This window comes from Osmerus eperlanus, chromosome 7 (assembly GCF_963692335.1).
Source record: "Osmerus eperlanus chromosome 7, fOsmEpe2.1, whole genome shotgun sequence".
Classification (NCBI taxonomy): Eukaryota; Metazoa; Chordata; class Actinopteri; order Osmeriformes; family Osmeridae; genus Osmerus; species Osmerus eperlanus.
Window position 1 is genome coordinate 1019199 of NC_085024.1, and position 25538 is coordinate 1044736.

Sequence of the window (25538 nt, forward strand, 5' to 3'; positions counted from 1 at the left end):
ACCGGTGTGTTCGTACGCGTCAAAGGGTTAATGCCATTTTTACAACTGATATTTCTGTATATTTTATATAAAAATGCATAGGGCCTACTTATTATGTATAAATATTACATAGATTTAAAAGCATATTTTTTTTGCTGCTCATTTACAACTCAAAATACGAGTGAAGTGTAGAATGAAATATGATGTCTTCTCATTTCCCCTGCAAGAGGCAGCCTCATAGCTGAATCAAAACGAATACATTTGGCAGACCGGTGTAAAAATTGACCTAATCTCTATGACTTAAACGTCCTTTTAAGTTTTCCCTTCTCGTGATATTTTCAGGCATTTAGCCTACTCATATTGCATTCATTCATTAATAAAGAACCCCCTTTGAAGATTATTCTACGACGTTACCGGCAGAAGATAGAATCGCGATTCAAACAGTACCATCTGCTAACTGAAAATATGCCCCCAAAAACGTAAATAAGCTTGACATTTATTTAGTGGAAAATCGCTCATTCATAAAAAGCTCACTGGTAGCGATCATTGTCAGTAACAACGCCAAGTGCGATATAGCCCTGTGTGGAGAAGCTGCCCCGGTAAATTGTACTACTACGGTACGGTACTAGACTACTGCTGTGGTTCGTCTTGGTAGCGATTGCATTGGTTGAATTCAATTAAACGTTCCGTTGTACGGTTTAGGCTGAAATTAATTATTTTCATGAACAGATTGACAAAGTTTAGGCTGTGGCAATGAAGTTCAGGTTAGTAGTCAGATAGTTTCACCTATTGAAAGACTTTTGATTTAAGTAAGGGGAGTGCCGAACATGTTCTGTCGCCGTTTGACTTCCTAAACAGCTGTGTAAGTTGTCGTGTGTCTCGCGTAGGCTACAGCGTTGCAATGAGCAACACTGGTTTGAAACCACAGGTAATGATAATTTCACCAACAAATCGTTTACTTGTAATGTAATGTCATAGTAAACCCTACAAAGAAAATGTATTTGTGAGGAATGTTTATTTTAACGATTGAAAACAGATGCATCATAGACCACTGTGGCAGAGCCATAGAAAAAGAGTTGCGACACGCTTTGATCTCTCCGACACGTGATCACGTGGTTCATGTAGCTCGCTGTAGTTCCCCAAAAAAACACTGCTGTCAACCGGTTTGAATGGTTTTCAATGAAGCTGGCCAACGGAAGTCGCTTTCTCAGGCAAATGATGAATGAAACAGGCTCGGTTAAAGAAATCCGATATTCTGTCTATCTTCAGCAGACTCGTATCTACAAAAGGCAGTCCTCCCTGACGTGTTTGGTGTAGAATGGAGTGAAATACAACATTGTGAACACTCACTGCCAGTGAAACACAGGAAAAAAGCTAGAGCTTTTTTGTCACGTGGTTCCGGTAGCTCCCTGTAGTTAAACAAAACCCCCACTGCTGTCAACCTGTTTGAATGGTTTTCGGCGGGACAGACAGCAGCACCATCTCAATTCACGGACATTTTCGGTATATTAACACATAATGTCAATTGGTTACTGGTGTGTTGTATCATGTATGTCTGATACTTTATTAACATGTATGTATTACATGAACTTATACATAACGCAATATTGTGAAGCAGAGCTAGAAATGGCTATGCTAGCTACCATACTGTACAAACTGTACTGTACCATACTGTACATACCAAACAGTAGCCTAATGAGGACTATATTGTTCCACTTAACGTTTAACCTTAGACGGTTGAAGTAAATGGGTCTTGTTAAACGTTTTATTCATCAGCCCACTTACAATTTAGCCTACCACATTAACAACACTTATATTTGTAGTACTTGATGCAAGTTGAATCTAACCATTATCACCAGCAACTGCTCAATTTAAGAAGAAAGGAGTTTGGTAAATAGAACAGAATAAACAAGGCAACCAACTGCATTCAATAAAACATTTTATTGTACAATATGTCCTGTGTTCTTCCACTCCTTTTGTTTGTAGTGATCTGGTGATCTTCTGGCTATGATACATGTACAGCTAGATAGAGTAAAAGTGTTGCTTACGTAGACCTACAGTCTAGCTCCAACTGCATTTAGAATCTAACAAGCTTACGATAAACTTTAACTAAAGCTGGCTATATAAAATACTACTAATAACAATTGATATGTGGTGGTAAAAATATGAAAAAATTTGGGCCTACTTCCTTAATAATATCAGCTAATATTGTACATTACATTTCATAATTGTGTTTCACATCACAAAGTAAAATGAGTAAATAGTTATCACCCTGGCCTCTTTGCTTGTGGCGTTTCTGCAGCTGCCTTGCAGTAAAGCTATAGTTAGCCTAGCTATCCCCCAAGTTAACAGATGCGAAACGAATGTTCTGCTACAGGTAGTCACGCGTGTTTTCGTGACGTAGTGACGTTAGTAACGTCAGTGACTGTGGCTAGCAAATTAGCCACCGTTAGCTTCACTTTTCACCACAAAAACGCAATTTCTACTTAAACCATGCAACGGAACGTAAATAAAAATACAACCAACGCAATCGCTAACAAGACGAACCTTTTGACACCGCCGTTGTGTATGTAGTCCAAATATTGACTGATCCTTAGGGGGGCGAAAATAAATAATAAATAAATAAATATATATGTGAGAGAACAAAGGTTGTGCCCTTGCCGAAGGCAAAGCACACCCAATAAGGCATTTAGCTCAGATTAGATCTGACTCAACAGCAGCAGTGATATGCCCTTCCCTGCCCTGCCCTGTCCTGTCCTGCCTTGCCCGGCTCTGCTCTGCTTTTCCCTACTCTGCCCTACTCTGCTCTGCCCTACTCTACTCTACTCTGTCCTGCCCTACTCTACTCTGTCCTGCTCTGTCCTGCTCTGCCCTGCTCTGCCCTGCTCTGTCCTGCTCTGTCCTGCTCTGTCCTGCTCTGTCCTGCTCTGCCCTGCTCTGCCCTGCTCTGCCCTGCTCTGCCCTACTCTGCCCTGCTCTGCCCTACTCTGCCCTACTCTGCCCTACTCTACTCTGTCCTGCTCTGCTCTGCCCTGCCCTGCTCTGCCCTGCTCTGCTCTGTCCTGCTCTGCTCTGTCCTGCTCTGTCCTGCTCTGCCCTGCTCTGTCCTGTCCTGCTCTGTCCTGCTCTGTCCTGTTCTGTCCTGCTCTGTCCTGCTCTGTCCTGCTCTGTCCTGTCCTGCTCTGTCCTGTCCTGCTCTGTCCTGTCCTGTCCTGCTCTGTCCTGCTCTGTCCTGCTCTGTCCTGCTCTGTCCTGCTCTGTCCTGTCCTGCTCTGTCCTGTCCTGCTCTGTCCTGTCCTGCTCTGTCCTGTCCTGCTCTGTCCTGTCCTGCTCTGTCCTGTCCTGCTCTGTCCTGTCCTGCTCTGTCCTGTCCTGCTCTGTCCTGTCCTGCTCTGTCCTGCTCTGCGGACGGCTGGTGCTGGTGTATGGATGCCTTGTAACTAGTTAATGTGTGTTCATACGTTTGTGTCCGTGTTTGTCTGAAAGCGTGTGTGTGTCTGTGAATACACACAAACACAGAGTCAGAATGTGTCTGACTCTGTGTTTGTGTGTGTATATGTGTGTATATGTGTGAGTGTCTGACTGTGTGTAATTGTGTGTGTGTTTCTGTGTGTGTGTGTGTGTACCTGAGGTGAAGTTTCTCCAGGCTGGCGTCGGCCAGGTCGTCATTGGCTCTCTGGTGGATGTCTCTCTGGGTCTCGATCTTGTGGTCATCAGAGAGTCCGTCCACCTTGTGGATAAACACCTCGAAGTTGATGTCAGGGTTGACTCTGTAGGCCCGCGACACGGTGAGGTGGAGTCTGCAGAGCGCCTCCACATAGTCGTCCTGGAGGAGAGCACACACACGCACGCACACGCACGCACACACACGCACACACGCACACGCACACACGCACGCACACGCACGCACACGCACGCACACGCACGCACACACGCACACACGCACGCACACGCACGCACACGCACACACACGCACACGCACGCACACACACAGAGAGACACAGAAGGTTCAGATCTAATTTTCAGATTAGTCTAAAGCTACCAAACAGGGCCAGGGGTTAGAGAGGGACTGTACCAGCCTGACAGTGATGTGCCAGGGGTTAGAGAGGGACTGTACCAGCCTGACAGTGATGTGCCAGGGGTTAGAGAGGGACTGTACCAGCCTGACAGAGATGTGCCAGGGGTTAGAGAGGGACTGTACCAGCCTGACAGTGATGTGCCAGGGGTTAGAGAGGGACTGTACCAGCCTGACAGAGATGTGCCAGGGGTTAGAGAGGGACTGTACCAGCCTGACAGTGATGTGCCAGGGGTTAGAGAGGGACTGTACCAGCCTGACAGTGATGTGCCAGGGGTTAGAGAGGGACTGTACCAGCCTGACAGAGATGTGCCAGGGGTTAGAGAGGGACTGTACCAGCCTGACAGTGATGTGCCAGAGGTTAGAGAGGGACTGTACCAGCCTGACAGTGATGTGCCAGGGGTTAGAGAGGGACTGTACCAGCCTGACAGAGATGTGCCAGGGGTTAGAGAGGGACTGTACCAGCCTGACAGAGATGTGCCAGAGGTTAGAGAGGGACTGTACCAGCCTGACAGAGATGTGCCAGGGGTTAGAGAGGGACTGTACCAGCCTGACAGAGATGTGCCAGGGGTTAGAGAGGGACTGTACCAGCCTGACAGTGATGTGCCAGGGGTTAGAGAGGGACTGTACCAGCCTGACAGTGATGTGCCAGGGGTTAGAGAGGGACTGTACCAGCCTGACAGTGATGTGCCAGGGGTTAGAGAGGGACTGTACCAGCCTGACAGAGATGTGCCAGGGGTTAGAGAGGGACTGTACCAGCCTGACAGTGATGTGCCAGGGGTTAGAGAGGGACTGTACCAGCCTGACAGAGATGTGCCAGGGGTTAGAGAGGGACTGTACCAGCCTGACAGTGATGTGCCAGGGGTTAGAGAGGGACTGTACCAGCCTGACAGAGATGTGCCAGGGGTTAGAGAGGGACTGTACCAGCCTGACAGTGATGTGCCAGAGGTTAGAGAGGGACTGTACCAGCCTGACAGTGATGTGCCAGGGGTTAGAGAGGGACTGTACCAGCCTGACAGAGATGTGCCAGGGGTTAGAGAGGGACTGTACCAGCCTGACAGAGATGTGCCAGAGGTTAGAGAGGGACTGTACCAGCCTGACAGAGATGTGCCAGGGGTTAGAGAGGGACTGTACCAGCCTGACAGAGATGTGCCAGGGGTTAGAGAGGGACTGTACCAGCCTGACAGTGATGTGCCAGGGGTTAGAGAGGGACTGTACCAGCCTGACAGTGATGTGCCAGGGGTTAGAGAGGGACTGTACCAGCCTGACAGAGATGTGCCAGGGGTTAGAGAGGGACTGTACCAGCCTGACAGTGATGTGCCAGGGGTTAGAGAGGGACTGTACCAGCCTGACAGAGATGTGCCAGGGGTTAGAGAGGGACTGTACCAGCCTGACAGTGATGTGCCAGGGGTTAGAGAGGGACTGTACCAGCCTGACAGTGATGTGCCAGGGGTTAGAGAGGGACTGTACCAGCCTGACAGTGATGTGCCAGGGGTTAGAGAGGGACTGTACCAGCCTGACAGAGATGTGCCAGGGGTTAGAGAGGGACTGTACCAGCCTGACAGTGATGTGCCAGAGGTTAGAGAGGGACTGTACCAGCCTGACAGTGATGTGCCAGGGGTTAGAGAGGGACTGTACCAGCCTGACAGAGATGTGCCAGGGGTTAGAGAGGGACTGTACCAGCCTGACAGAGATGTGCCAGAGGTTAGAGAGGGACTGTACCAGCCTGACAGAGATGTGCCAGGGGTTAGAGAGGGACTGTACCAGCCTGACAGAGATGTGCCAGGGGTTAGAGAGGGACTGTACCAGCCTGACAGTGATGTGCCAGGGGTTAGAGAGGGACTGTACCAGCCTGACAGTGATGTGCCAGGGGTTAGAGAGGGACTGTACCAGCCTGACAGTGATGTGCCAGGGGTTAGAGAGGGACTGTACCAGCCTGACAGAGATGTGCCAGGGGTTAGAGAGGGACTGTACCAGCCTGACAGTGATGTGCCAGGGGTTAGAGAGGGACTGTACCAGCCTGACAGAGATGTGCCAGGGGTTAGAGAGGGACTGTACCAGCCTGACAGTGATGTGCCAGGGGTTAGAGAGGGACTGTACCAGCCTGACAGAGATGTGCCAGGGGTTAGAGAGGGACTGTACCAGCCTGACAGAGATGTGCCAGGGGTTAGAGAGGGACTGTACCAGCCTGACAGAGATGTGCCAGGGGTTAGAGAGGGACTGTACCAGCCTGACAGAGATGTGCCAGGGGTTAGAGAGGGACTGTACCAGCCTGACAGTGATGTGCCAGGGGTTAGAGAGGGACTGTACCAGCCTGACAGAGATGTGCCAGGGGTTAGAGAGGGACTGTACCAGCCTGACAGAGATGTGCCAGGGGTTAGAGAGGGACTGTACCAGCCTGACAGAGATGTGCCAGGGGTTAGAGAGGGACTGTACCAGCCTGACAGATGTGCCAGGGGTTAGAGAGGGACTGTACCAGCCTGACAGTGATGTGCCAGGGGTTAGAGAGGGACTGTACCAGCCTGACAGTGATGTGCCAGGGGTTAGAGAGGGACTGTACCAGCCTGACAGTGATGTGCCAGGGGTTAGAGAGGGACTGTACCAGCCTGACAGTGATGTGCCAGGGGTTAGAGAGGGACTGTACCAGCCTGACAGTGATGTGCCAGGGGTTAGAGAGGGACTGTACCAGCCTGACAGTGATGTGCCAGGGGTTAGAGAGGGACTGTACCAGCCTGACAGAGATGTGCCAGGGGTTAGAGAGGGACTGTACCAGCCTGACAGTGATGTGCCAGGGGTTAGAGAGGGACTGTACCAGCCTGACAGAGATGTGCCAGGGGTTAGAGAGGGACTGTACCAGCCTGACAGAGATGTGCCAGGGGTTAGAGAGGGACTGTACCAGCCTGACAGAGATGTGCCAGGGGTTAGAGAGGGACTGTACCAGCCTGACAGAGATGTGCCAGGGGTTAGAGAGGGACTGTACCAGCCTGACAGAGATGTGCCAGGGGTTAGAGAGGGACTGTACCAGCCTGACAGAGATGTGCCAGGGGTTAGAGAGGGACTGTACCAGCCTGACAGAGATGTGCCAGGGGTTAGAGAGGGACTGTACCAGCCTGACAGTGATGTGCCAGGGGTTAGAGAGGGACTGTACCAGCCTGACAGTGATGTGCCAGGGGTTAGAGAGGGACTGTACCAGCCTGACAGTGATGTGCCAGGGGTTAGAGAGGGACTGTACCAGCCTGACAGAGATGTGCCAGGGGTTAGAGAGGGACTGTACCAGCCTGACAGAGATGTGCCAGGGGTTAGAGAGGGACTGTACCAGCCTGACAGAGATGTGCCAGGGGTTAGAGAGGGACTGTACCAGCCTGACAGTGATGTGCCAGGGGTTAGAGAGGGACTGTACCAGCCTGACAGAGATGTGCCAGGGGTTAGAGAGGGACTGTACCAGCCTGACAGAGATGTGCCAGGGGTTAGAGAGGGACTGTACCAGCCTGACAGAGATGTGCCAGGGGTTAGAGAGGGACTGTACCAGCCTGACAGTGATGTGCCAGGGGTTAGAGAGGGACTGTACCAGCCTGACAGTGATGTGCCAGGGGTTAGAGAGGGACTGTACCAGCCTGACAGAGATGTGCCAGGGGTTAGAGAGGGACTGTACCAGCCTGACAGTGATGTGCCAGGGGTTAGAGAGGGACTGTACCAGCCTGACAGTGATGTGCCAGGGGTTAGAGAGGGACTGTACCAGCCTGACAGAGATGTGCCAGGGGTTAGAGAGGGACTGTACCAGCCTGACAGAGATGTGCCAGGGGTTAGAGAGGGACTGTACCAGCCTGACAGTGATGTGCCAGGGGTTAGAGAGGGACTGTACCAGCCTGACAGTGATGTGCCAGGGGTTAGAGAGGGACTGTACCAGCCTGACAGTGATGTGCCAGGGGTTAGAGAGGGACTGTACCAGCCTGACAGTGATGTGCCAGGGGTTAGAGAGGGACTGTACCAGCCTGACAGAGATGTGCCAGGGGTTAGAGAGGGACTGTACCAGCCTGACAGTGATGTGCCAGGGGTTAGAGAGGGACTGTACCAGCCTGACAGTGATGTGCCAGGGGTTAGAGAGGGACTGTACCAGCCTGACAGAGATGTGCCAGGGGTTAGAGAGGGACTGTACCAGCCTGACAGTGATGTGCCAGGGGTTAGAGAGGGACTGTACCAGCCTGACAGAGATGTGCCAGGGGTTAGAGAGGGACTGTACCAGCCTGACAGAGATGTGCCAGGGGTTAGAGAGGGACTGTACCAGCCTGACAGAGATGTGCCAGGGGTTAGAGAGGGACTGTACCAGCCTGACAGAGATGTGCCAGGGGTTAGAGAGGGACTGTACCAGCCTGACAGAGATGTGCCAGGGGTTAGAGAGGGACTGTACCAGCCTGACAGAGATGTGCCAGGGGTTAGAGAGGGACTGTACCAGCCTGACAGTGATGTGCCAGGGGTTAGAGAGGGACTGTACCAGCCTGACAGAGATGTGCCAGGGGTTAGAGAGGGACTGTACCAGCCTGACAGAGATGTGCCAGGGGTTAGAGAGGGACTGTACCAGCCTGACAGAGATGTGCCAGGGGTTAGAGAGGGACTGTACCAGCCTGACAGTGATGTGCCAGGGGTTAGAGAGGGACTGTACCAGCCTGACAGAGATGTGCCAGGGGTTAGAGAGGGACTGTACCAGCCTGACAGTGATGTGCCAGGGGTTAGAGAGGGACTGTACCAGCCTGACAGTGATGTGCCAGGGGTTAGAGAGGGACTGTACCAGCCTGACAGTGATGTGCCAGGGGTTAGAGAGGGACTGTACCAGCCTGACAGAGATGTGCCAGGGGTTAGAGAGGGACTGTACCAGCCTGACAGAGATGTGCCAGGGGTTAGAGAGGGACTGTACCAGCCTGACAGAGATGTGCCAGGGGTTAGAGAGGGACTGTACCAGCCTGACAGAGATGTGCCAGGGGTTAGAGAGGGACTGTACCAGCCTGACAGTGATGTGCCAGGGGTTAGAGAGGGACTGTACCAGCCTGACAGAGATGTGCCAGGGGTTAGAGAGGGACTGTACCAGCCTGACAGTGATGTGCCAGGGGTTAGAGAGGGACTGTACCAGCCTGACAGAGATGTGCCAGGGGTTAGAGAGGGACTGTACCAGCCTGACAGTGATGTGCCAGGGGTTAGAGAGGGACTGTACCAGCCTGACAGAGATGTGCCAGGGGTTAGAGAGGGACTGTACCAGCCTGACAGAGATGTGCCAGGGGTTAGAGAGGGACTGTACCAGCCTGACAGAGATGTGCCAGGGGTTAGAGAGGGACTGTACCAGCCTGACAGTGATGTGCCAGGGGTTAGAGAGGGACTGTACCAGCCTGACAGTGATGTGCCAGGGGTTAGAGAGGGACTGTACCAGCCTGACAGTGATGTGCCAGGGGTTAGAGAGGGACTGTACCAGCCTGACAGAGATGTGCCAGGGGTTAGAGAGGGACTGTACCAGCCTGACAGTGATGTGCCAGGGGTTAGAGAGGGACTGTACCAGCCTGACAGTGATGTGCCAGGGGTTAGAGAGGGACTGTACCAGCCTGACAGAGATGTGCCAGGGGTTAGAGAGGGACTGTACCAGCCTGACAGAGATGTGCCAGGGGTTAGAGAGGGACTGTACCAGCCTGACAGTGATGTGCCAGGGGTTAGAGAGGGACTGTACCAGCCTGACAGAGATGTGCCAGGGGTTAGAGAGGGACTGTACCAGCCTGACAGAGATGTGCCAGGGGTTAGAGAGGGACTGTACCAGCCTGACAGTGATGTGCCAGGGGTTAGAGAGGGACTGTACCAGCCTGACAGAGATGTGCCAGGGGTTAGAGAGGGACTGTACCAGCCTGACAGTGATGTGCCAGGGGTTAGAGAGGGACTGTACCAGCCTGACAGAGATGTGCCAGGGGTTAGAGAGGGACTGTACCAGCCTGACAGAGATGTGCCAGGGGTTAGAGAGGGACTGTACCAGCCTGACAGAGATGTGCCAGGGGTTAGAGAGGGACTGTACCAGCCTGACAGAGATGTGCCAGGGGTTAGAGAGGGACTGTACCAGCCTGACAGTGATGTGCCAGGGGTTAGAGAGGGACTGTACCAGCCTGACAGAGATGTGCCAGGGGTTAGAGAGGGACTGTACCAGCCTGACAGTGATGTGCCAGGGGTTAGAGAGGGACTGTACCAGCCTGACAGAGATGTGCCAGGGGTTAGAGAGGGACTGTACCAGCCTGACAGTGATGTGCCAGGGGTTAGAGAGGGACTGTACCAGCCTGACAGAGATGTGCCAGGGGTTAGAGAGGGACTGTACCAGCCTGACAGAGATGTGCCAGGGGTTAGAGAGGGACTGTACCAGCCTGACAGTGATGTGCCAGGGGTTAGAGAGGGACTGTACCAGCCTGACAGTGATGTGCCATGGGTTAGAGAGGGACTGTACCAGCCTGACAGTGATGTGCCAGGGGTTAGAGAGGGACTGTACCAGCCTGACAGAGATGTGCCAGGGGTTAGAGAGGGACTGTACCAGCCTGACAGAGATGTGCCAGGGGTTAGAGAGGGACTGTACCAGCCTGACAGAGATGTGCCAGAGGTTAGAGAGGGACTGTACCAGCCTGACAGTGATGTGCCAGGGGTTAGAGAGGGACTGTACCAGCCTGACAGTGATGTGCCAGGGGTTAGAGAGGGACTGTACCAGCCTGACAGTGATGTGCCAGGGGTTAGAGAGGGACTGTACCAGCCTGACAGTGATGTGCCAGGGGTTAGAGAGGGACTGTACCAGCCTGACAGTGATGTGCCAGGGGTTAGAGAGGGACTGTACCAGCCTGACAGTGATGTGCCAGGGGTTAGAGAGGGACTGTACCAGCCTGACAGAGATGTGCCAGGGGTTAGAGAGGGACTGTACCAGCCTGACAGTGATGTGCCAGGGGTTAGAGAGGGACTGTACCAGCCTGACAGAGATGTGCCAGGGGTTAGAGAGGGACTGTACCAGCCTGACAGTGATGTGCCAGGGGTTAGAGAGGGACTGTACCAGCCTGACAGAGATGTGCCAGGGGTTAGAGAGGGACTGTACCAGCCTGACAGAGATGTGCCAGGGGTTAGAGAGGGACTGTACCAGCCTGACAGAGATGTGCCAGGGGTTAGAGAGGGACTGTACCAGCCTGACAGAGATGTGCCAGGGGTTAGAGAGGGACTGTACCAGCCTGACAGTGATGTGCCAGGGGTTAGAGAGGGACTGTACCAGCCTGACAGAGATGTGCCAGGGGTTAGAGAGGGACTGTACCAGCCTGACAGTGATGTGCCAGGGGTTAGAGAGGGACTGTACCAGCCTGACAGAGATGTGCCAGGGGTTAGAGAGGGACTGTACCAGCCTGACAGAGATGTGCCAGGGGTTAGAGAGGGACTGTACCAGCCTGACAGAGATGTGCCAGGGGTTAGAGAGGGACTGTACCAGCCTGACAGAGATGTGCCAGGGGTTAGAGAGGGACTGTACCAGACAAACCCTAGAAGTATGAGGTAACCAGGAGAAATGAGGATCAGCAAACACAGTCTCCGTCACCATCTCAGGTTCCAAAGATGAAATTCACTCACTCAGCGACCATCAAAAAATGGAAGCTAGATTGTCTTGGGGTGGAGGGAGACGACGACGAGAAAAAGACCTGAATGTTTTGCAAAACGTCGAACTTGTGGACAACGCGTTGCCAATCCAGCACAGATGAATTATTCTGCTGACTTCATCAAGGGGAGCGAAAACATTAGAAATTGTGGCCTTTCGTCACCAGGCGACCAAGCAACACACCATCGCCTACGGTGATAACTAGTAATAATTATTTTTAAATTATTTAGTTCGCGTTAGCTGGTTTGTTAGTTAGCCACAAAGGCTTGCAAGTTAGCTAACTTAGCAAACGTTTGACAGAGTGCAGCCAGCGAGGGATTCCCCCCATCCTCATAAGTTAGGCCTACTGCTATCTTGTGGTTGACAACCAATCAAACTGAATATGATTGTCTGATTTATGTTTTCAGTTTTTTGTTTAAAAAAATCTAAGAAAACACTTTGAATCTGTAGACTACTGCTTAATAGTCTTAGGCCGAATCCCAATTCTGTCTTACCCCTTACCCCTAGCCCTTAGTTTACCCCTAGCCCTTAGTTTACCCCTAGCCCTTAGTTTACCCCTAGCCCTTATGTTTAGAAACTGAGGGGCAAGGGCTACATAGCCCTATGAAATGAGACACCACTTGGTTACAGTTATGTATATCGATGTTCCCAAAGCAAGTAGTGTTATGCACTGATATCAAACTAAATTTGAAATTAGCTGCTAATGGAGTTTAATTAAAACTGTAGACATGCATGGAGTCCATTCAAGGCTTATCAGAGAAATGCGGGACTGTTGTGCAAATCAGCAATGTAACGTTAGCGTAGCAAACTAGAGATTTAAAAAAACGTTTCAATTAAGAACATGGTTGTAAATACATATGTACAGGACTGTGTAAAGCACAAAACAAGACGGTCATAATTTTTTTATCAATTATTTAAGCCAAAAATATTACATTTATGGGACTCTGGATGATGTCTGCCATTGTTGCAGGTAGCGCAGTATTCACATACCCCTTGGTTTCAAGTAAGCTCCCGAGCTTACTTGGTTTTAAGGGGTGTATACAGAACATGGGGATGGGTATAGCTCAGTGGTAGAACATGGGGATGGGTATAGCTCAGTGGTAGAACATGGGGATGGGTATAGCTCAGTGGTAGAACATGGGGATGGGTATAGCTCAGTGGTAAAACATGGGGATGGGTATAGCTCAGTGGTAGAGCATGGGGATGGGTATAGCTCAGTGGTAGAACATGGGGATGGGTATAGCTCAGTGGTAGAGCATGGGGATGGGTATAGCTCAGTGGTAGAGCATGGGGATGGGTATAGCTCAGTGGTAGAACATGGGGATGGGTAGAGCTCAGTGGTAGAACATGGGGATGGGTATAGCTCAGTGGTAGAACATGGGGATGGGTATAGCTCAGTGGTAGAACATGGGGATGGGTAGAGCTCAGTGGTAGAACATGGGGATGGGTATAGCTCAGTGGTAAAACATGGGGATGGGTATAGCTCAGTGGTAAAACATGGGGATGGGTATAGCTCAGTGGTAAAACATGGGGATGGGTATAGCTCAGTGGTAAAACATGGGGATGGGTATAGCTCAGGGGTAGAACATGGGGATGGGTATAGCTCAGTGGTAGAACATGGGGATGGGTATAGCTCAGTGGTAGAGCATGGGGATGGGTATAGCTCAGGGGTAGAACATGGGGATGGGTATAGCTCAGTGGTAGAACATGGGGATGGGTATAGCTCAGTGGTAGAACATGGGGATGGGTATAGCTCAGTGGTAGAACATGGGGATGGGTACAGCTCAGTGGTAGAACATGGGGATGGGTATAGCTCAGTGGTAGAACATGGGGATGGGTATAGCTCAGTGGTAGAACATGGGGATGGGTATAGCTCAGTGGTAGAACATGGGGATGGGTATAGCTCAGTGGTAGAACATGGGGATGGGTAGAGCTCAGTGGTAGAACATGGGGATGGGTATAGCTCAGTGGTAGGGCATGGGTATAGCTCAGTGGTAGAGCATGGGTATGGGTATAGCTCAGTGGTAGGGCATGGGGATGGGTACAGCTCAGTGGTAGAACATGAGGATGGGTATAGCTCAGGGGTAGAACATGGGGATGGGTATAGCTCAGTGGTAGAACATGGGGATGGGTATAGCTCAGTGGTAGAGCATGGGGATGGGTATAGCTCAGTGGTAGAACATGGGGACGGGTATAGCTCAGTGGTAGAACATGGGGATGGGTATAGCTCAGTGGTAGAACATGGGAATGGGTATAGCTCAGTGGTAGAGCATGGGGATGGGTATAGCTCAGTGGTAGGGCATGGGGATGGGTATAGCTCAGTGGTAGAACATGGGGATGGGTATAGCTCAGTGGTAGAACATGGGGATGGGTATAGCTCAGTGGTAGAGCATGGGGATGGGTATAGCTCAGTGGTAGAGCATGGGGATGGGTATAGCTCAGTGGTAGAGCATGGGGATGGGTATAGCTCAGTGGTAGAACATGGGGATGGGTATATCTCAGTGGTAGAACATGGGGATGGGTATATCTCAGTGGTATAACATGGGGATGGGTATAGCTCAGTGGTAGAACATGGGGATGGGTATAGCTCAGTGGTAGAACATGGGGATGGGTATAGCTCAGTGGTAGAACATGGGGATGGGTATAGCTCAGTGGTAGAACATGGGGATGGGTATAGCTCAGTGGTAGAGCATGGGGATGGGTATAGCTCAGTGGTAGAGCATGGGGATGGGTATAGCTCAGTGGTAGAACATGGGGATGGGTATAGCTCAGTGGTAGAACATGGGGATGGGTATAGCTCAGTGGTAGAACATGGGGATGGGTATAGCTCAGTGGTAGAACATGGGGATGGGTAGAGCTCAGTGGTAGAACATGGGGATGGGTATAGCTCAGTGGTAAAACATGGGGATGGGTATAGCTCAGTGGTAAAACATGGGGATGGGTATAGCTCAGTGGTAAAACATGGGGATGGGTATAGCTCAGTGGTAAAACATGGGGATGGGTATAGCTCAGTGGTAGAACATGGGGATGGGTATAGCTCAGTGGTAGAACATGGGGATGGGTATAGCTCAGTGGTAGAGCATGGGGATGGGTATAGCTCAGGGGTAGAACATGGGGATGGGTATAGCTCAGTGGTAGAACATGGGGATGGGTATAGCTCAGTGGTAGAACATGGGGATGGGTATAGCTCAGTGGTAGAACATGGGGATGGGTACAGCTCAGTGGTAGAACATGGGGATGGGTATAGCTCAGTGGTAGAACATGGGGATGGGTATAGCTCAGTGGTAGAACATGGGAATGGGTATAGCTCAGTGGTAGAGCATGGGGATGGGTATAGCTCAGTGGTAGGGCATGGGGATGGGTATAGCTCAGTGGTAGAACATGGGGATGGGTATAGCTCAGTGGTAGAACATGGGGATGGGTATAGCTCAGTGGTAGAGCATGGGGATGGGTATAGCTCAGTGGTAGAGCATGGGGATGGGTATAGCTCAGTGGTAGAACATGGGGATGGGTATAGCTCAGTGGTAGAGCATGGGGATGGGTATATCTCAGTGGTAGAACATGGGGATGGGTATATCTCAGTGGTATAACATGGGGATGGGTATAGCTCAGTGGTAGAACATGGGGATGGGTATAGCTCAGTGGTAGAACATGGGGATGGGTATAGCTCAGTGGTAGAACATGGGGATGGGTATAGCTCAGTGGTAGAACATGGGGATGGGTATAGCTCAGTGGTAAAACATGGGGATGGGTATAGCTCAGTGGTAGAGCATGGGGATGGGTATAGCTCAGTGGTAGAACATGGGGATGGGTATAGCTCAGTGGTAGAGCATGGGGATGGGTATAGCTCAGTGGTAGAGCATGGGGATGGGTATAGCTCAGTGGTAGAACATGGGGATGGGTATAGCTCAGTGGTAGAACATGGGGATGGGTATAGCTCAGTGGTAGAACATGGGGATGGGTATAGCTCAGTGGTAGAACATGGGGATGGGTAGAGCTCAGTGGTAGAACATGGGGATGGGTATAGCTCAGTGGTAAAACATGGGGATGGGTATAGCTCAGTGGTAAAACATGGGGATGGGTATAGCTCAGTGGTAAAACATGGGGATGGGTATAGCTCAGTGGTAAAACATGGGGATGGGTATAGCTCAGTGGTAGAACATGGGGATGGGTATAGCTCAGTGGTAGAACATGGGGATGGGTATAGCTCAGTGGTAGAGCATGGGGATGGGTATAGCTCAGGGGTAGAACATGGGGATGGGTATAGCTCAGTGGTAGAACATGGGGATGGGTATAGCTCAGTGGTAGAACATGGGGATGGGTATAGCTCAGTGGTAGAACATGGGGATGGGTACAGCTCAGTGGTAGAACATGGGGATGGGTATAGCTCAGTGGTAGAACATGGGGATGGGTATAGCTCAGTGGTAGAACATGGGGATGGGTATAGCTCAGTGGTAGAACATGGGGATGGGTATAGCTCAGTGGTAGAGCATGGGGATGGGTATAGCTCAGTGGTAGAACATGGGGATGGGTATATCTCAGTGGTAGAACATGGGGATGGGTATAGCTCAGTGGTAGAACATGGGGATGGGTATATCTCAGTGGTAGAACATGGGGATGGGTATAGCTCAGTGGTAGAACATGGGGATGGGTATAGCTCAGTGGTAGAACATGGGGATGGGTATAGCTCAGTGGTAGAACATGGGGATGGGTATAGCTCAGTGGTAGAACATGGGGATGGGTATAGCTCAGTGGTAGAACATGGGGATGGGTATAGCTCAGTGGTAGAACATGGGGATGGGTATAGCTCAGTGGTAGAGCATGGGGATGGGTATAGCTCAGTGGTAGAACATGGGGATGGGTATAGCTCAGTGGTAGAACATGGGGATGGGTATATCTCAGTGGTAGAGCATGGGGATGGGTATAGCTCAGTGGTAGAACATGGGGATGGGTATATCTCAGTGGTAGAACATGGGGATGGGTATAGCTCAGTGGTAGAACATGGGGATGGGTATAGCTCAGTGGTAGAACATGGGGATGGGTATAGCTCAGTGGTAGAACATGGGGATGGGTATAGCTCAGTGGTAGAACATGGGGATGGGTATAGCTCAGTGGTAGAACATGGAGATGGGTATAGCTCAGTGGTAGAACATGGGGATGGGTATAGCTCAGTGGTAGAACATGGGGATGGGTATAGCTCAGTGGTAGAACATGGGGATGGGTATAGCTCAGTGGTAGAGCATGGGGATGGGTATAGCTCAGTGGTAGAGCATGGGGATGGGTATAGCTCAGTGGTAGAACATGGGGATGGGTATATCTCAGTGGTAGAACATGGGGATGGGTATAGCTCAGTGGTAGAACATGGGGATGGGTATATCTCAGTGGTAGAACATGGGGATGGGTATAGCTCAGTGGTAGAACATGGGGATGGGTATAGCTCAGTGGTAGAACATGGGGATGGGTATATCTCAGTGGTAGAGCATGGGGATGGGTATAGCTCAGAGGTAGAACATGGGGATGGGTATATCTCAGTGGTAGAGCATGGGGATGGGTACAGCTCAGTGGTAGAGCATGGGGATGGGTATAGCTCAGTGGTAGAGCATGGGGATGGGTATAGCTCAGTGGTAGAGCATGGGGATGGGTATAGCTCAGTGGTAGAGCATGGGGATGGGTATAGCTCAGTGGTAGAGCATGGGGATGGGTATAGCTCAGTGGTAGAGCATGGGGATGGGTATAGCTCAGTGGTAGAGCATGGGGATGGGTATAGCTCAGTGGTAGAAGGGTGACTCTCTGTCACCCTACGCTGGGATGTCAGGAGCCTTTACAGAATCTGTGTTTGTTTCACCTGAGCATCGATGACAAAGATCAGCGCCCCGGTCCCCCTGAAGATCATCTCGTAGTCGAAGGTGGGGTCGAAGAAGTCCACTTGGCCGGGGAAGTCCCAGATCTGGAAGTTGACGAAGGAGCTGCTGGAGATGTCATCCTTGTAGATCTTGTTCGTGCTCTCCAGGAACAGCGTCTCGTTGGGGGACATTTTGTGAAACACCACCTGGAACAGACAGGGTGGAGTTAGAATATCAAAGGGGTGGGTCTAGATCAGAGGGGTGGGTCTAGATCAGAGGGGTGGGTCTAGATCAGAGGGATGGGTCTAGATCAGAGGGGTGGGTCTAGATCAGAGGGGTGGGTCTAGATCAGAGGGATGGGTCTAGATCAGAGGGGTGGGTCTAGATCAGAGGGATGGTCTAGATCAGAGGGGTGGATCTAGATCAGAGGGGTGGGTTTGGATCAGAGGGATGGGTCTAGATCAGAGGGGTGGGTTTGGATCAGAGGGATGGGTCTAGATCAGAGGGGTGGGTTTGGATCAGAGGGGTGGGTTTGGATCAGAGGGGTGGGTTTGGATCAGAGGGGTGGGTTTGGATCAGAGGGGTGGGTCTAGATCAGAGGGGTGGGTCTAGATCAGAGGGGTGGGTTTGGATCAGAGGGATGGGTCTAGATCAGAGGGGTGGGTTTGGATCAGAGGGATGGGTCTAGATCAGAGGGGTGTGTTTGGATCAGAGGGATGGGTCTAGATCAGAGGGGTGGGTCTAGATCAGAGGGGTGGGTTTGGATCAGAGGGATGGGTCCGGATCAGAGGGGTGGGTTTGGATCAGAGGGATGGGTCTGGATCAGAGGGGTGGGTTTGGATCAGAGGGGTGGGTCTAGATCAGAGGGATGGGTCTAGATCAGAGGGGTGGGTCTAGATCAGAGGGATGGGTCTAGATCAGAGGGGTGGGTCTAGATCAGAGGGGTGGGTTTGGATCAGAGGGATGGGTCTAGATCAGAGGGGTGGGTTTGGATCAGAGGGATGGGTCTAGATCAGAGGGATGGGTCTAGATCAGAGGGGTGGGTTTGGATCAGAGGGGTGGGTCTAGATCAGAGGGGTGGGTTTGGATCAGAGGGATGGGTCTAGATCAGAGGGGTGGGTTTGGATCAGAGGGATGGGTCTAGATCAGAGGGATGGGTCTAGATCAGAGGGGTGGGTTTGGATCAGAGGGGTGGGTCTAGATCAGAGGGATGGGTCTAGATCAGAGGGGTGGGTCTAGATCAGAGGGATGGGTCTAGATCAGAGGGGTGGGTTTGGATCAGAGGGATGGGTCTAGATCAGAGGGATGGGTCTAGATCAGAGGGGTTGGTCTAGATCAGAGGGATGGGTCTAGATCAGAGAGATGGGTCTAGCTCAGAGGGGTTGGTCTAGATCAGAGGGGTGGGTCTAGATCAGAGGGGTTGGTCTAGATCAGAGGGATGGGTCTAGATCAGAGGGGTGGGTCTAGATCAGAGGGATGGGTCTAGATCAGAGGGATGGGTCTAGATCCAGTTTGGAGAAAAGCTTGGATCGCCCAGCTGTCTGCTACATGAAAGTGTTAAACATGAAATATGTGTTTGACTTGCTCCAGGACTCTGGGGTTGTTGTCCTGGCAGTCTGGTCACCTGACTTTCTGTAGTCTGGTCACATGACTACAATATCACCTGTAGTCTGTTCACATGACAACAGGATCATCTGACTTTCTGTAGTCTGGTCACATGACCAGAGGCATGGTGTCAGCAGTGTGATCAGTAGAGGGGGAGTTGGGAGACCTGCAGGGGTGTGACTCAGGAACCTGTCACCCTGCAGACACTTTCTGTACAGTCCTCGGCTATTTGTCCCCATAGCAACAGTGCTGCATTTGATTTTTCCATTAAGCATAAATAATTAAGTCTCAAACAAAAATAAAAACAACTGGTCTAACTATGAATGATTTATTTACAGTGTATATCCAGAAGCAGAGCCTTTTAACGTTGTTGCAATACGGCAACAACTGCGCAGGCCCACATCATGACATCAAGTAGGCTTCTGTTAATGGTGTGTGATGAGTTTGCTAAGGAGATCAGCATGGCTAATATTACAATTGATCCATGATGAGAAAGCAATGACTTGCAAAATGAAAACCTGTAGGCCATGTTTATGCTCTGGTGAAGGAGGCGACGTGAGCTGCGGGGTCAACATCCTTCTGAAAACAGGGTTAGCATTCACGATGACGCAAGAAGTCTGGTGTCAGCGGAATGTGGCGGCTATACGGTGGGATGTTCAAACTGTCACCTGAGACAGCTGTGTTCATTAGGCTAGCTGGCTAGTGCTGGTCCAAACTAACATTAAGGTAGAGCAAGGAAAGTGATGGAGGACTAGTAGTGCTAGTTAGTTACTACTGCTAGTTGCTGCTGTTGTGACAGTATATTACTAACAAGAGGCCAGATGAGACTACATGCAGCTGGGTTACCGTTTCTGGAACTGCTTACAAGATGCAGGCGTGTCAGCTGCCGCTGGCTAGCAAATGTTTTGCCCGAGTACTGAGTTGATTGTATAAGGTCCTAATTAAGGATAGTTTAAACGAACGTTTAATGGTTTCAACTAACCAGCTACTGTAGCGAGCTAGCTAGCCAATACAGGCATAGTAGCTGCTACTGTAGCATTACTGGGCTAAGTTAAGATAGCTGGTATGATTTACGCCTGGTAGTATTATCAGCGTTACCTTCTGAATGGATGATTTTCCGCTTCTTCGTAAACCCATTAGCAGAATTCTGGGTTTACTGTCGGAGGCTGCCGAACTGTCCTCGATGTCGGCCTCCTCTTCTCCATATCCAAAATCTTTGGGAAACGAGTCAGCCACACCGTAGCTGTCAGGCAGCGGTTCCACCTCGTACTGAATCGACATTTTGACCCTGCAATTGTTGTTTCCCCTAACCCCCCCACCCTAAAGAGTTTGCCCAGCCGTGATTGTATCTGTAGATCGCTCGATACGGCAGTTTCAGCGTGGAAATCCGGTTAGCATGCAGGAATAAACCCAGTTAGTTCTAGACACGGAGGGTACTCCAACATTTCCTTGGCGGATTCCCCTGTGTTTCCCTTTCGGCGAGAAACTTGCTCTTAGACCCGCCCCCGTATCTAATTGGATGTTGTGCAAGCGGAGCGGTTAATCATTTGCCAATAAGGATGTCACTCTACACAAGACTGGGTTGATCGTTCCAAGTCAGATGTTTTGCTGTCACATGACTAAATGGACTCTCCACCACAGAAGTGTTACATGAGCTATTTCCCGAAAAATACTTTGTTTGTTCTTATTTAGTAAATCCAGATTCTATGAACTGCAGCTGTTAAGTGTATACGGTAAATGTTTATGTTTAGAGCGCTATTGAGTTGCAGGCAAGACAAATAGTCGATATTCAAAACATTCAAATGTAGTTTAGTACATGGATGTCATGCCGAATTATAACCACACGATGGCGCTACACACATGACAAGACTTCAGAGTTCACTCAGTGCGCACGCTCCGACCACGACCCCCCTCCCCCTCCAGAAGTGTTTAACCACTTCAAACGCTCAGCGTCAGTTTAGACATAAATTTCATTCGTAATGGCACACTACAGAGTAAGTATCTAGCTAGCTAATGAATGTCTCTAAGGTAGATTGTATCTCATAATATGTACGTATCGTTATTTTGTAGTGTTATGTTTATTCATAATTATCCACACAACCTGCCAGCTTAATTAGCATTGCCAGAAATCACCTGCCACACTCAACAGACAACTAACAAGATTAGATAAACTAGTTAGTCTACTTTGCAAAAACCGGATTTGGCATATTAAGATTAGCTAATGCTTACTAAAACTGTATCTCGACTTGGTCTGACTGCCAATGCATTCATGAATGCATTACAATCTAAAAACCTGTACATTCATTTATTGATAGTTTGCGGAGCGAGACATGACAGTAATTTGAGCAAATTATAAATCATCAAATTGTGTGAATGTCATCCAAAAACATTTTATTTCAGGAAGTTGGTATAAACTTTCAATGCTTTGCCGCTGGCTTGAAGGGCTTTTATTTATTTATTACAAACATATCTACAAATGCAGCACAGCTGTAGCGAGAGTAATTCAAGTCTACAGATGCAGTTTCAGGGAGTGGCTGTGCTCCTGACAAAGGTCTGCATTTGTTCAGTCTTCAGAATCCAAACGGGAGCAGTTCCGGAGATACCTGGAGAAGGCCGGCGTGTTGGACAGTCTCACTAGCGGTGTGTGTGTGTCTCTCTCTGTGTGTGTGTGTGTCTCTCTCTCTTTGTGTGTGTCTCTGTTTTTCTGTGTGTGTCTCTGTTTTTGTGTGGGTGTATCTCTGTGTGGGTGTGTCTCTGTGTGGGTGTGTCTCTGTGTGGGTGTGTCTCTGGGTGTGTGTCTCTGGGTGTGTGTCTCTGGGTGTGTTTCTCTAGGTGTGTTTCTCTGGGTGTGTCTCTCTGTGTGTGTGTGTGTGTGTCTCTGTGTGTGGGTGTGTCTCTGGGTGTGTGTGTGTGTCTCTGTGTGTGTGTGTCTGTGTGTGTGTGTCTCTCTCTCTGTGTGTGTCTCTGTGTGTGTGTCTCTCTCCCTGTGTGTGTGTGTGTGTGTGTCTCTCTCTTTCTCCCTGTGTGTGTGCGTCTCTCTCCCTGTGTTTGTGTGTGTGCGTCTCTCTCCCTGTGTTTGTGCGTGTCTCTGCTGAATAGACCTGCAGCTGCCTCGACTGTTGATCTTATTTTATTTTTTTATAAATGATGTTTAATTTAGTGTGCGTGTCTTTGTAAAGTGTCTCTGTGTGTGTGTGAATCTGTGTGTGTCTGCTTGGCCTCTTACGAGTATTTAAATCAGTTTTGTTGTCGTTCCAGTACTGGTGACGTTGTATGAAACGACAGACAAGCCCAGCGACGCCCTGGAGTATCCTTGAGTAGAAAACCTCATTTCTGAAAACGTCAAAGATTCCTACACATTATTTTACAGCACCTACATTGTATAGCTGAGTGGAAACAGCTCGGTGACTCTGCAGCCGTCTCCACCTGAGGGGGGTGGGGGGGGGGGGCGCTCAGCGGGGCTTTTCCTGGTGGCATGCTCTTTAACCACGCAGCTTCCTGAAGCAGCATCTGGGCATGTGCGTACCGAACCCAGCGGACACCGAGACCCTGCGGCAGCAGCTAAGAGACGCCAGGCAGAGCTGGGAGCTGCTGGACCAGGAGCACCAGGAGCTGAAGAGAAGGGTACCAGCAGCAGCCATTACAATAACAACCATAAGAACAAGAACCATAATAATAATAATAACCATAACAACCATAATAATGTGTTCATTAGCAGTGCCGTACAGGGGATTTGAACCTGTGACCTGTCACAGAGCTGTACCGATACGATGCCCTCATGTATCATGAAGCTGAACTGTGTCATGCTGGATGGTGCTCTGTCACCTTCTAATGGGGAGGGGTAGAGCTCAGTGGGTAGAGTATTTGAAGTCACCGGTTCAAATAAATACATCTGGTAAATGGGTTCGGTACGCACATGGGTAAATGGAAAGTGTTATTATTGGAATGGTAACAACCTCTCGCTCTGCTCTGCTTGTCCCCAGCTGCAGCGCTACGAGTCTGCCTCTAACAATGAGGCAGCTTCCTCCGGGCCGGGTGCTGAATAGACCTGCAGCTGCCTCGACTGTTGATCTTATTTTGATAAAAGATGTATAATTTTGATGTATGAAGGCGCTTCCTGCTCAACACCAGGGCTTTCACACACCTGTGGGGTTTTTGTAAGATCTTTATTTGTGTTTCTTAAGATTTAAATTATTTTGTATATTTAATTTATATATTCCAATACAGTAGTTTTCTGCTATGTGATTGTGTGTAGTTTTACTGTGCGTGTGCTCCAGTGTTAAGTCCTTGAATCTTCGAACCCTCAGACAGCTAATGCTGGGAACACACTAAAATATTTTTTTAATCTTATAAGATTTTCAAACTGTGACCACAAACATGAGGACAAAAATCCTAGAATTAACCGTTTTGCTCCTATAGTCTGTGGTGTGCCATGCTGTGACAAAGACAGCACAACACACACAAACAGACCGACTGTGAACACAAGAAATCCAGACATCCCAAGTCTCCCGGGAGTTCCGGGAGACTCCCGCATTTCAATATCGGCTCCCGGACGCCCGCAAATACTATACAATCTCCCGGAATTCGGGGATTTTGTATTAAGAGCGAGCGCGAGACTGTGCAATGGTCATTTATGGTCGTGCTGGTTGAGGGGGTACATCATGCGTGCGGATTGCGTCGCATGATGTACCCCCAAAGAAAAGGGTGGCTGTTGCCACAAATCAACAAGCTGATACTCCATCTCTGCTGTCCAAATCAACAAGCTGATACTCCATCTCTGCTGTCCAAATCAACAAGCTGATACTCCATCTCTGCTGTCCAAATCAACAAGCTGATACTCCATCTCTGCTGTCCAAATCCATTTACAGTTTTTCACAATTGTTAACACACAAAAAGCAAAAATTTGGCACAATTTTCACAACCTTAACTTCATGTACCAATTGCTCGACCCAATTTGGCACTACTTCACACTCCCTTATCTGCATTAGACTCTGACTTTCCTTGTTTACACACTGATGTCAATTACACATCACCTTGTTGTCAAAACACTACACACAATGTTCAGTTGCACACACTTCTCAAGTAAAATCTCAAAGCATCAACCTACAACACACAAATATTCAAATCTCTAAACACTCAGGTCTGGTGAGCAACTTGCGATCAAGACTGCAGCATAAAAAGGGCCTTGAGCCTCTGTTTTGTTTGGTGAACAATGGAGAACTTAGAACATATCAACAACCAGAGAAGGAGAGGGGTAAGAGTGAGAGGAGGAGGACAAGGAAGAGGACAAGGAGGAGGAGGGAAATTATGACAAAGAGGAGGAGGAGGAGGTAGAGGAGAAGAAGGAGGAGAAAGGAGAACAGTGATCTCTAATGAGATTCGGGCCACCGTGGTAGACCATGTGCTCAACCATGGTTTGAGCATGATGGAGGCTGGCCAGAGGGTTCAACCAAATCTCAGCCGCTTCACAGTTGCTGCCATCATTAGAATCTTAAGGATGGAGAACAGGTACGAAATCTATTTGCCTTGTGTACTGTAATACTGCATATCAATAGAATACACTGTGCTCACAGTATTTGTATTTTGCAGGACTGAAAGAGAACCACACCGTGGAGGAAGAACATGCACTTTCACAGCCGAACAGGAGACTGACATTGTGAAAATGGTTTGTGAAAACAACACTATTACACTCTGACAGATACAAACCAGGATCCTGGCTGACCATGCCACATTCAGGAACATCCATACCGTCAGCCTCTATACACTGGACTGTGTTCTCCGCAGGAATGTCATGCGGATGAAACAAGTGTACAGGGTCCTATTCGAACGGAACACGGTCCCACGGAACACAGACCACATCAAGGAGTTACGGCAAGAGTTTGTGCTTGTAAGTCCCATACATTCAGCACTGACACGCATGTATTGTACCTGTAATCCAATATTGTTTCTTTTCTACAGTGTCTCACTGAAGCCCACTGTGTTGACCTATCTGTGTCCATACTATAACTTGCATTATCATGCTGTCTGTTCCAGCGGATCCAGGAGCATGACACAGCTAATGAGCTATATGAATACATATTCATTGATGAGGTTGGATTCAACCTGGTGAAGAGGAGGCGCCGGGGCAGAAATGTCATTGGCCAGCGCGCCATTGTTGAGGTCCCCGGCCAGCGTGATGGGAACATCACTTTGTGTGCTGCAATGGGTTGAGCAAGCCTGTTGACAGTACTGTACTGTTCAGAAATAAAACTTTTTTTGCCGCATATGTGTGCTGTTTTACAGTTAGGTCCATAAATATTTGGACATTGACACAATTTTCATCATTTTGGCTGTGTATACCACCACAATGGATTTGAAATGAAACAATCAAGATGCGCTTTAAGTGCAGACTTTCAGC

At 49.9% G+C, this 25538-nt stretch overlaps 2 protein-coding genes across 2 annotated transcripts in view; one reads left to right on the forward strand and one right to left on the reverse strand.

Moving 5' to 3' along the window:
- Positions 1-20630, reverse strand: part of rragca (Ras-related GTP binding Ca) — a 29159-nt gene extending 8529 nt beyond the window's left edge. Inside the window, exons 1-3 of the mRNA XM_062466407.1 lie at positions 20240-20630; positions 17539-17742; positions 3606-3805 (exon numbers count right to left, since the gene is read on the reverse strand). Of these exons, the coding sequence (XP_062322391.1) occupies positions 3606-3805; positions 17539-17742; positions 20240-20422 (587 nt within the window). The 5' untranslated portion in view covers positions 20423-20630. The remainder of the gene's footprint in view (positions 1-3605; positions 3806-17538; positions 17743-20239) is intronic.
- Positions 20631-20765: 135 nt separating this feature from the next.
- Positions 20766-23386, forward strand: LOC134024030 (c-Myc-binding protein-like). The gene is made up of 5 exons (XM_062466408.1): positions 20766-21135; positions 21709-21781; positions 22400-22448; positions 22636-22765; positions 23125-23386. Exons 1-5 carry the CDS (start codon positions 21121-21123, stop codon positions 23185-23187), a joined length of 330 nt encoding a protein of 109 aa, XP_062322392.1. The 5' UTR covers positions 20766-21120; the 3' UTR covers positions 23188-23386.
- Positions 23387-25538: the final 2152 nt, after the last annotated feature.